At 36.1% G+C, this 13,239-nt stretch overlaps 1 protein-coding gene across 2 annotated transcripts in view; it reads left to right on the top strand.

The window, feature by feature from the left end:
* Nucleotides 1-13,239, top strand: part of LOC145693608 (phosphatidylcholine:ceramide cholinephosphotransferase 2-like) — a 391,824-nt gene that overhangs the window by 80,954 nt on the left and 297,631 nt on the right. For both annotated transcript variants that reach the window (XM_081769752.1, XM_081769788.1), the window contains exon 3: nucleotides 6,696-7,194. In XM_081769752.1, the coding sequence (XP_081625878.1) occupies nucleotides 7,088-7,194 (107 nt within the window). In that variant the 5' untranslated portion in view covers nucleotides 6,696-7,087. The remainder of the gene's footprint in view (nucleotides 1-6,695; nucleotides 7,195-13,239) is intronic.

A 13,239-nucleotide genomic window follows, 5' to 3' on the forward strand; every position in this document is an offset into this window, starting at 1 on the left:
GTTTCTATTTCTTCCAAGTCAGGATCCAAATAAGAACAGCAGAAAATTTTAACCTGAACTAGGGGCAAGTTACGTCTCACACGATCGTTAAGTAAGGTCATGAGTTTTAGATCGTAAATCGCAGCCTTTTACTTCAGTCCCGTCTGAGACAGGCTTTACTATTGGATAACCCAGTATTGTGACGTATCTTCCTTACATGACAATGAATCTCAGTACCATATTTCCGAGGGATATACTCAGGGTGCGAATTACCGGGGGAGATGAGGGGGATTTTCCCCCTCAATCACATTTTGTTCCCCCCCAAAGAAGTCAGCTGAAGTATCCCCACCGGGGATGCTCGCTTTCCCCCTCAAACTATGCTTAGTATAACTCCAAATTTCACTGATTTTTGTTATTTCTTGTAAATTTAATCTTCTAGCTGTATTTCGAAATGATCGATGTAAACTGTTCAGTTTTGGTCATTTCTACTTATCACCTAATTACCCACTATTTTCAACGTTGTTTAGTAGAACTATATTTTTATGACTACGGTTGTTACTTGCAACTGTACCTTCGTACCCTTCAGTTCGTCATCGTTTGTGAATTTGAATGTACTAATTGCGTATAACAAAGCTACATAGAGATTTATAAATGTTCTTAGCGGTTGGCCAAGAAGAAGTAAACAAATAGCTTCTTCTACCATACTTGGCGAAGTTCGGATATGTCATATTCATCCTCTATATTTCTATCGATTATCATCTTATTTTATTTTTTATTATCACATGTTATTTCATTTTCCAGTGTACTCTTTGTTAGCACATGGTCTTCATTCCCTAGTAGGTTGTGTGTATGCAACTCAAAAGTTGCATTTAATTTGTGATAATTAGCATAGTAATCACTGCTTTTACAGTTTACGGAAATGAACTTTTGAAACTGTACTCAAAATCTGAAATATAGGTATTCTCTCGTAAGTATATGTTAACGTACACGCTGGGGGATACGCTCCTAGTGAGCAGACATGTTAATGAAGGTGATTTTTAGGTGAATAAGCGAATAATTCAAGATTTGTTTCAGCATTTGTTAATACGACTGGTTCTCCGTGTCATTGTTCGTGTCTGTATAAGCATTTACTCTGGAGCGTTTTTTTTTTTTTTTTTTTTTTTTTAAGTTAACCCTTCATTTTTCCATCTTTTCGTTGTACAGTTTGCTGCCCACGCAATTAATGTTGTCTGAAAAACTTCAGTGTAATGTTTTACTTTATTTATTTGAATAACGTAGCCCATATTGAATCAACTCATCTTCAACCTAACAGTAAAGTAATTTTTAAGTGTTGACTTTCCGTGCCCATCACGGAATCGATATTTGGAGAAAAAAAGTCGTGATGAGCACAGCTTTAGCGGGAAGTAGAAGCACAAGCTCGAAATTTGAATTGAGAGATTTTAAATATTTGGCCTTCGATTTGACCTTGATGTGAGAAATCGGGACCAGCAACAATCCATTTCTTATTTGATAGGCTAATATCTAGATTTTCTTTAAAAAAAAAATGTCCGGTTTAACTGATAATTTTAGTGGTTTTCACAAGACTGAAGTAGGTTTCTTTTCGCAACCTGTATGTATTAATACAAAGTGGAAGCTTTCAATATGAGTGGAAAAATTAACATATGCTTGTGATCATGGGTATCGCTCGAGCCAAATTATTAAATAAATAAACCTTAGAGAGCTACGGGGACAAGAGTGAGTACAACATTAAAACACGTTCAGAAAGGTTTAGTGGGGTGTGTGTATGTCAGACAATATATATGTGCATAGTTATTGTCGGTAGATATATTAAATTAATAAATCTCTTATTTATTACAGATGTCACACACACACACACACACACACACATATATATATATGGGGGGTAAGGCAGTTATTGTCTCATTTTGAAATTTGAACCTTCAGACTATGTCCTTTGGCCTAATTTTATCCCCCCCAATATAGATTATCTAATTCGCACACTGGATATACTACAATGTTAAACGTAAAATCAGATGTTCCAGATCGACAGGCCTTCACTTCGATCTTTGCCCTATGGATATCTAGGAAGATCGAAACGAAAAATTCTGTTCATGTCGAATTGGCCTTCGTTGAAATTAATGTACGGAATGCAGAAAAATGTTGGCATGCTCGGTCGTGTGTGATACAATGTATCAACTATGATGCTGCTGTAATCGCTGCATCTGACAGGCCTTGTTAAAATTCTATTGTTCTATTTTCTAAAGTGTCCAATTTAACTACATAGGTATCATTAGTTTTCATAGATAATCCAGTTGTCAGTGAATGCTATCAGCACATGTGTGCGAATGTTCAATATATAATTGGTACTTATTCGTGTATAACACTTAAGTAATGTTGAGTGGACATTACATCAAATTATCTTAAATAAAACAAGTGTCGTTACTTTTTGTATAGCAATTTCATTCCTAGAAACATTAACAAAATGACGAGGTTGTACAGCGGGGGACACTTCTAAATGGTACAGTAATATGGAGATTTACGGCTAAGGTGTACCATTTAGAAGTGTCCCCCGCTGTACATGAAAATTGCTATTCCAGAACTACTTATACACAATTTGGCATCTGCAAAAGTCTTTGCCGTCGCTAATTTCATTCTTACGCAATGAATATGTAACCTTGATTAATATAAGAACGAAGTGCTTACTGCCTTATACAATTTTATGAGATGCCTAGTTTTGTATCCAATTCTTAGTATGTTATTTTAACCACATGATGTCAATTTCATATGAGTAATAGCGACATGTGGAAACGAACATGACTTCGATCTCAAAGTTATACACGGGCACTCAACCTAAATATACTAATACAAACTTTCGAAAGTCTATTACTTGAAAATTTAAACAAAAGTGGTGGAAGTTTAGGATAAAACATACAAGGTTAACGTTGCTTTTTGTAATTTTCAGAAGAATATTACAGGATAAATAAGAACAGTATTAGTAGTGTTTAGTCGCTGCAACTTCTTTACTTGAAATTACAATGACTAAAAATATGAAGACATGAATTCAGCCAAAGTAGCTCCTTCATTCTTGCTCTTGTTTAGTTTTTTCATTAAAATCATCTCTTGTGTTACTGCGTAATTAATTTATACACTCTTGTTTGGCGATACGATTCGCATTATTATTATTCGGTAGAATGCTTTTAATATAAGAGCTATGACTTGGGCTTATCATTATTGTAAAGAACCTTGACTTTAAAATGCGAAAGCATATAACTTACAAAACACACAAATCGTTAATCGTTGGACTAAGTTGATTGATGACATCAAAGTTTGAGTTCGAATCTCTGCTGGAACAAATTCTTTTTGATGAGTTAAATATTAACGACTCTCGTAAATTTGAGTGCAAGAACATATATTACCTAATACATTTATTTTCGTAGTAGTGAAATGACGTCAAAAAGACGCGTTTTCATCACGAAAGAAGATTTGCTTAAACATTGCGTTTCTGTGGAATGTGCTATTACAAGATTACATAATCGATCCACCAACATTTGCTCACTTGTTCACTCGACAGCAGCCAAACATTCTTTGCTATTGAGCACATGTTCATCAATCAGAGTCATGACAGATGTTCCATTTATCTGTAGACGAAATAAATTAATAGCAACAAATCAGTCGTCTCTTTTGAATTACGGATTTACTCACCCGTTATGTGAACGTAGGGTTTGGAAAGCATAACGAATGTCAAATGGGAAGTTAAACATATTCGTGACCTAACAGTGGATGAAATGATGAATAACATAGAAGGTTATGTTCTTTTTCTCGTAATGTTGACCCAACACTTGGAGAAAAACGTTCATATTGCATTTATATTTACTGTTTGTACTCACGTTTAAAAGTGTTCTTAGCATATGAATTTGAGAAAGGGAGTTATGCTGATGTGCATATAGTTTTCCTCGTTATTCACGCATAGGGTTACCAAATGACAATTTTTAAAAATAGAGGATATTTTTAAATTTCACAAAAGTATTTTTATTACTCAACAAATCTTAATGGATTAGCGAGAAGATATAATTTATATAATTAAACTTTTACAACACGCTTACAGCTCTCCTTGTTGCTCTACTAGCTAGCGCGTGCGCCGTACATACACATGGTGCCGGGTTCGATTCCTAGTGGGAATTCACAATCATTCGTTTTCATTAATCACTACTCTCCTTTAGCCTAAAGGGAATAACTCTACAATGGATTCAATATGTTTCGAGACTACCTCGCATACGTTAATGTTCTACCTACATCCCTTTCCGTGCGACGCACTCGCGGGACCGGTCGTAGAGACTCCGAATCACCCTAGAAAAGTCATTTACTGAAAAGATAGTTAAGTTGGAAGAGGTATTGGACCAAAAGTTCGCCTTTCAGTGACATTATTTAAATTTCTAGAATGATTACAAAGAAGAGTTTGATTAGGGAATACGTTAATTTCATTAGGAGTTTGTTTAGAAACTAGAAGAACTAGTAGACTTGCTTTTCAGGTGATATGGCTGTGTTGCAGAATCTGAATCAAAAATTAGCATGTAAGAAAAGATTTAAAAAAAAAAAAAAAGGCTGTGAAAATAATTTAAAATGAGAATTAATATGATAAGGATGAAAGGAATTATGGCTGGCATGATTGAAACTGTGACATTTGTAGAAGTCTGAGCTAAGAAAGCAGAATAGTTTTTAAAATCCAGGCAGTGTTATTACCAAAAATATGAAATGTAAATGATAAATACAAAGTGAAGTGAAAAATGGAAATAATAAAGAGTTTTAAATCCTAAGCTTATAAGTATTGCAAAGAAAGATAAAAAGGATAAACGATAACAATAGATAATGGAATTGAATTTATCTCTGTATAAAAGTGTCATGTACTACTGTTTGTGAAAATTGTAGTACCAAAGAGGAATAAAAGGGAATGATTCCAAACTTGTACGATAGAGTATGGTGTACGAAGGATTATATTTCTGTGGGATGACACATGCATGGGAATGCAAAGTTAGGAGTATTGGAGAGGGAGTAGATCGAGAGAGAAACCTCTTCATTAGGGGTCGAACTTTGACTGTCTGGTTAATAGGTGTCTTACGAACTACACCACGGCGGCTCTGAGGAAGTGATAGAGTTCACATAAATTTTGCGGGTCATTTTGTGAACATATGCAAACTAAGTGAAGTGTGATATACCTTATCTACTCCAGGCTAAACTGCATTCAGAACCAGAAATGCAAAAACGGACGTCTTAGGTAATGGTTGTAACCACAGCCCATCAGTCTGACGTGCGTAATAATGATGTACAAGGTAACAAAAAAAAAAAAATATTGCCATTCTAAAGCGGTGATAAACAAAGAGCAATATACTGGAGGATACGTACCTTTAAGTTTCGAAATAGTCTCCATCAGCATACTTTTTGCCAAGTTTCTGCAGCTGCACAATATCCTGCGGCGGTCGTGGATACAAAGAAGTCCTGTAAGTGCGTTCTGTAGGTCTCTCTCATTTGCAAAAGATCTCCCTCGGTGGTGGTTGCCGAAGGAATGAAACAGGTGGCACTCGGTCTCGATATTTACCGGTGCAAGGTCCGGTAAATATCGTGCATGGCACAGTGTCTCTTAGCCAAGTTGCTGCAGAAGGGTCTCCTGTTTTCTCTTTGCCACATGTAGCTTCGCATTTGTTGTGTAGGAATAGCACATCCTTGCAATTCAACAGTCCCGGCTTCTGTGGTAATGCACGTTATACTCTTTGCAGCTGAGAGTAGAGGTGAGCAGTGATGAAAAATGAAATGAAATCTTTGAGTTTTACGTCCCACGGTTATGCCGGTTAGGCTAAAGAAGACGGTGATGATGAATAATGAATGAAATGGTGGAATGAAGAAAGTGGGAGGAAACGGGAGAACCCCGAGAAAACCCACGCACTCGGTGTTTGTCCACCACAAAGTTCACATGGCGAGGGCTGGGATCGAACCCGGGACCCCAAGCGCCAGAGGTGAACGCTCTACCACTGAGCCACTGCGGCCCGTGAGCAGTGATGGTCTGACCAGGTGGAAGGAGCTCGTAATGCACCATTTGCCGACAATTCCACCATACAGAGAGCAGAAGTGGTCTTGAAGTGTGAGAACAGGGTCACGTGGCGACAACCAGTGTCTGGTTCGCTTGGGAGTGTAATAAAAGATCCACTTTTCGTCACCAGTGACCAAACGATCGAAGGTAGGTGTGTGCAGGTGCCGAGTTAGCAACGACAAACAGGCTGGGTCACCCGTTGTTTCTTGTTAGCTGCCGACATTGTGTGGAGTACCCACTTGCTCAGCTTGTATGACTTCCCTATCCCATGCAGGTACAGTCTGAATGTTTTAGCAGAAACATGAACTTTTTCTGCAAGTTCATCACATCTGCAAGGAGTTAAGACCACTGTCCTCCTCGATGGCTGCTTTCTATTTGGACTTGTGCATGATAATCACCTCGATGGACTAGCTTCGCTTTGGACATGTATAGTTGATGTTGCACATAGAATACCTCTTCTATATCATCGTTAGACACATGTTCATGTTTGATTCATTCACAGAAAACACTTAACTGTATGTTCAAATTAACTAGAAGTCTTTCAAAGGTACTTGGCTCTTAAAATTTGTATGTTAGATTTTAAAGTAAAGCTACATTTAAAATGAAGATTAATTATTCTTATTTTTTGTTTCAGTATCTAATCGAAGTGATGATTGAAAATTCTAAAAGGTCAAGTGAGAGGTGTTCTTCATATAGCGGCGTTGACTAAATATTGTGAATTCCAAATCCAGGTATTGATGTGTCCTATTCCTACTTCATCCTACATAAAATTATATAGTGTTCTTTATCACGTGTGTGTTATCCAGTGGCAATGCAACTGAAGGTGATGGCTGTTGGAAACCATAAAGTGAAAAATGAACAGAATATGACTTGATCAATCTTAGATACAGAGTAGAACTCTTACTTTAGACTTCTGATAGTGTTGTTACTTTTGAGTGAACAAAGAGACTTGCAATAGCTTTTCGCGTTAAGTTACACCCACGCGCCCTCGCGCGCGCGCGTGTGTGCTTGTACGTAAGATTTTGTATGTACTCGTGTGAAAAAGAGAAGGATTTCAAGCAAAGTACTAGACGATCTTGCCATATCGGTTGTCCTTTCCGAAAATATAGTGCTTCCACCTTTCTGAGTTCTGGGTAAGTTACTTTGATTTTGTTTTTGGTGCTTTAGCGAAAAATACATCAAACGGGGATTTCGGATTGATTAATGTCGGTTCACTTCCATTTGATTGTCCGATTCGTAATTTGGAAACTAAAACACAATTAATCGAGCAATGAACATGTTTGAAAGTGCAGAAAAAAGACGGAATACTTAATGTATGAGTTTTCCATGATCATTTCATTAATATAGTATTTCTGCTACCTCCTGATAAACTTCGGAACACGATTAGCAAAAAGGTGTTGAGAACATTTCTTGCGTACATAAGCGTGTCGTTGAAAATCTATATTAAAATGACCAACTCTCTAGAATTAACGAGATCAGACCACGAAAATCAAAATAGAATCTTCAGCTAATGTAATGCTATGACTTGTTTAGTCCCATGGGTCTAAATCGAATCAACATGACAATCACAAAGTGGAATTTCCATTAAGATCAATCCGAAACCTTGGTTCTTACAATTATTGATTATAATTGTTTTGTGAATAGTACACTCTGCTTATTCTCTCGAGTTTTGTTAATTTGTATAAACGTTCGTTAGAGGTTTTCTGGTTAATGATAAATTGTCTTTAGGTTCTTGTTTTCAGTTTTTCCCATAATGTTACACGACAATAGTAAAGATGGCAACTTACATTATGAGTTTTTACATTCTAGAATTTGACACTAATTGGTATAGACTACATGTTTTATTCGAAGTCGGTGTGGTTATACAGTCTGAATTTTAATATATTGAATGTTTAAATCTATCATAAAGTGTGTTCAAAATTTTTTGTATGATATGACTAGATTTAAGGGTTATGCGATGATCCGACATCGGCTGCCAGTGTGCGACTTAAGCATAATTTGATTTTTCATTTTGCATGTTTATACATTCACACACGATACTAAGCGGTGACATTGAAACAATAGAGATCTGTTAAAATACTGATAAATTTTAATTTAAAAAAAAAAAAAAAAAAAAAAACATTAGTTTTCAATAAACTAATCAATGTATTACAAAACGTTTCGGTTCCGCATTGGGAATCTTTCTCAGCCAAAAGTAAGTACACTATATACAACACAACATTTACAATTAGCTTACTTGACTAAGGTGAAAATATAATAATAGAAGGCAAAAGCAGAGTCTGTTCGTATTCTTGGAACACAAGATAGAACGCGAGACTTGAATATAAATTTAATAAATTTTACAATTAAGATTTTAAAAAATAATATCGATAATAAGAGTTTATTTTATCAGTTCTTTTCACAGGTAATAGTTTCCTTACCTATGTCCAAGATCTTAGTTAAATTGGAACCTGTTTCTTAAATATATCCAATATTATTTTCAATTACGTTGGAAAACTTGTGTAACATCTGAAACTCGTATTTTAAAAGGGAAGAAACAATTGATATTGTATGTTTCTATTTATTCTTTCATTATATTGAACAGTTTCGTCTATCCATTAATAATCTTTCTCACAGTAACATATAACGTCATCCTTGTTTGATATTGAGTCCTTGTAGAGATGATTGTAATTGTAACTAGTACATATTAAATGAACTTGGGGAAAGAGTGAAAGCTGGTGATATGCGATAACTGCGAAGTCTTTTTACTGTATGCGATAAAACCTCAATTGTGATATGTCTGTTTTCTGAATTTACCTCCTACTTTGGTTGGAAGATTTTCAACAAAGGTCTGTATATATACAATGGGGAACTCATTTTCACCTTTCCATGATACATAGTAATGAAATCAGTTCAATGCTCAATTACGAAAAAAAAATCAAAGTGGTTGCGCCTATTGATTTATTGCCAAATTACACGCCATAAATAAAAAAAAATATACACACAATATTCTACGCACTTTTGTCTATTTTCCCATCTAATTATCAGATCTATTGAGACACTTGTCCCACCGTACCACAAGTTTCTCGATGCCCGCTGCGTAGAAGGCGACTGGTTTAACACGAAACCAACGAAAAACAACATTCTGTGTCGTTTGTTTGTTAACCTGTGTCCTGCCAGAAACTTCTTCAATAAATCAAAAAGATGGTAACACTGAGGGTAAGGTCTAAACTGTAAGGGGGATGCTTCGTAATTTCCCACCCCAGGAGTGACGTTTGGCGAGTGAATTACGTGTGGTTTTGTGTTGTCATGGAGGTAAACCACATCGTCAACTATCCGAATCTGCTTTCTTTCTTTCTTTCTTTCTTCCTAATGGCTGCTCGCAGATGGAAGAGTGTGCGACAGTATCATTGATGATTTCACCTCTTGGTAGGAAATTCAGTAGGAGTGACCCCCTACTGTCCCAAAATACTGTAAGCTTCAGTTACCGGTCGATGGAGTTGTTCGAAATTTCTTGGTTACTGGCGGGCAGGATGTTTCCACCATGCCCTGTTGTTTTGACTCGGGAGTGTAATGCAGTGTCCACGTTTCGTCGTCTGTGACAATGAAGTCCAGAAAACTGTCGCTTTCCTGACGTAACGCTGCCAATGGTTCAGTGAAATGACCGTTCGATTGCTCTTGTTGACATTAAAAAAAACTTGTAACCCATCGATATGACACCTTGTGGCATCCTAACGAGTCGTGAATAGTGTCATAAACACTACCATAGGAAATGTTAAGATCTTTGGCAATGTGCTAGAGATGAGCACGTCGATCTCCTTTCGCCATTTCGTCCGGTGTCAACAAGGAACGAGGTCGACCCGATCTCTCATTGTCCTAGATATTTTCTCGTCCCTTTTCAAACTCTTTGCTCCACCACTGCACAGTTCGCACTGCTAAATACTTATCCCCATTTTCCTGATATCTGTGTCCCTTGTATCATAGAAAACAAATAACACTTCGCTGTTCTTACTAGTGGTGGGCATAAAAACATGTTTTTCGATTTTTAGTAAAACTGGTTCGGTTTTTCACCGGATCCGGTTTCGGTTTTCGTCAAAACCGGTTCCGGTTTTTTCCAAAATTTGTTCTACTTCTGACCAGAATAGTGTTTTGTTGTTCTCCGGAAACCGAATCCGTTTCCACAAAAAGAGTTTTGTGTGCTTTCACCGAAACCAGTTTTGATGAAAACCGAATCGGTTTTGCAGAATCTCTAAAATTTGGATGTTTGTGTTAGTGTAGGATCCATAGTTTGCAACACTGAATAATAAATGTGGTACCGTATTATAAGTTTCTTTTCGAGTGTCAATTTGAAATATGTAATAACCTGACATAGTGTCGTATGGAAAGTAAAACCTTATGTTGGATTAGCAACACTGCTAATCTGTGATATTTTGTAGTATGTCAAACTACTTATCTCCCACCCCCTTTCTTGATGTATGTTTGTTGCTAAATTTCAGCTTTTTCTGTTGATTAGTTACAAGGAGTGGTCACTTTTAAGTGTTAACCCTGTATATGTAATCTCTTGCTGAAAAAGATCCCAACTATGAAACCGAAACATACCGTAATATATAGATTTGTTTTTGATAACTACTAGATGTTTTGTCCGTGATATGTTGGCATGGAGTCCTACGTTTCTTTTCAATTTCGTGACTATATGAGATGTAAATATACGGCTTAGCGTGAGATCCGAACCAGATGAACTCTCATCGGAAATCGAACACGGATGTTCTGTATCAGAGGCACTTCTAATCATATAGCCATAAGAGATCGTGGTTTGAATCGCTAATATGGTCCAATTTGTCTATTGTTTGACAGATCACAGTAATGTTTTAAAATCTTCAGCAGGAACTATTGTATTTTTCATCAGCATACATTTATTACGTAATATGTGCTTATATTTTCTCAGAAGTGTCGAGGGTAACATATAAACTCTTGACCATTGAATCTATCAGCTTTTGCACCGAAAATGTGCTGGGGGCTTCGCGGTTTCGATATTAAATCAATGGTGTTCTCAGCCTCAAAGTTTACGAGGGAAAGCAAATCATGACTATTTGAACATTCGAAGATTTGTTTATCCGTATTAGCTATCTTATCGTAATGGGATAGCCATGAAATTGACCTAAAAATGCAGATGCACGAGTTTCAGTTACATTCATTTGCAATGCAGCACGAAATTGTTCCTGCTGGCAGCCTTCTTTCATGTGCTCCGAGTATTTGACATTCTTACAACGTAGATAATGAAATTTCTATATATATATATATATATATATATATATAAAACAGTTCGTTTACAGTATATTTAACTATTTGTAGTCTAAAGGCTATATCCCAAGGGCTACCACGGTTGAAGTATATGGACCAAATAATAAAAGATATTGGGGAAGAGCTACAAAGAAATATTCTGGCTCAAATAGAATAAGGTGGAAATTTCGTGAAATCAATCAAGAGAGTGCTGATCTGAGATGATGATGAGTCCAAAGACATGCTACCACAGGAGTAAGCTTTTGTGAAATTCACAGGCTTTTTTTTTTTTTTTTTTTTTTTTGTACTGTTCATATTATTAAAGTCTTAAATATTATCACTACAGCAATACTTCGACTCACTATCCCTATTTACACGAACTCAGAGTTACTTGGTCCTTGATTTTTGAAGCAACGCTAGAAATTGACCATGTCGCTCATATGATGCAAGAAGTTGTTAATCTTGTCAGGTGATTAGTTTTGGAAGTCAATTTTGAAAAATATAGACGCCAACGAAGAGCGCATTATAGCTACAAAGCGAGCAATAAAAGAATCATTAGCAAACACCTGTACTTTATGACCGCCATCACCTAATATGTGATCTAATAAAAATGTTAAAATTTTAGACATTAATAACATTCATGTGTAGTACGAAACTTTTATTTGGACGAAGACTTATTTAAGGATTTGTATGGCGTAAAAAGTGAACATAAAACAAGCTCGTAATGCAAGTATTTCACAAGTAATAATCACAAGTAATAGTGATAATCTCCTGTCTCTTTTTAAACACACACACACCGAAATGAAGGCATAGTAGCAGGTTGAACTTGAAACTTCGTGACGTCATCGGTACGTGGCCAATAAGACTGCTACTTCAGCCATGTATTGGATAAACCTCTTGGGATCGGAGAAGATGCGACCGGGCAATTCGATCATTATTATCATCATTTAGCAAGATAAATAAATTAAAAAATATAGTCTTATTTACCTATTTTACTGTGACTAGAATCACAAACTAAGATACGAACAAAGTGGTAATTTTGTATAAACCCAATAGTAATTATCCAGCGCCCATGCAGCCAGTAATTATGTAAAAAAGAATCCGGCTGTATTGAAAGGTGCTTAAAAAAAATGAAAACAAGTGTAAGTTTAAGTCTGTTCAGAAATATATGTTAATTACAGTTTCAAACCAACCTTATTTTCTTTCTCTAACAAATACTGCTAAACATAGATTTTAAAAAAAAAGACATACTTGGATGTGTTGAACTGAAATAAGGTTCTAATTTAAGGAAATTGAATTTGGAGGACCCAAGTTGTGAATGTACGGGTGAGCAAGTTTGAAAAGTTGGCAACCCTGAGCCTCACCCGGTCATTGCTTGGTGTAAGCATGGTAGAAATAAGACAAGTCTTATTTCTACCATGGGTATAAGTATTATACGTAGTGGGTAAAGAAGGCATTTCCGCACCGAGTGAATATCATCACGAAGATTAGCAATCCACAGTTAGTCAGGGTACCAAAATATCTAGCTGTCAGAGTTCGCATACGTCCCTTGTAAATAAAATGTATACAAATAGTATTTGTTATAAAAAGCTAAAAATCAGGTTCTCAGAATGTGACTACCGATTTAGGAAATTGTTTATTTAATATCCTTTCAGAGATACTGCCGGCTAAAAACGTCAGAAAATTGTTTTCGTGGAAAAATAGCTCGAATCGTAGCATCGTAGAATGATATACCGTAAAGAAGATAGAACTGCTAGCGTTACTATTCTTAGTAAATTACATAAAATATTTTGTAGAAATTGATAATCATCGTAGGTATTCAAGTTAAAAGCAAGCAGTCTCTTGCTCAATTCCCCACCTTCTAACTCTAAGAATCATGCTATTACCAATTTTTGGATCATAGAAGTATGACTTCCTCT

This window comes from Thermobia domestica, chromosome 1 (assembly GCF_964235325.1).
Source record: "Thermobia domestica chromosome 1, izTheDome1.hap1.1, whole genome shotgun sequence".
Lineage (NCBI taxonomy): Eukaryota > Metazoa > Arthropoda > Insecta > Zygentoma > Lepismatidae > Thermobia > Thermobia domestica.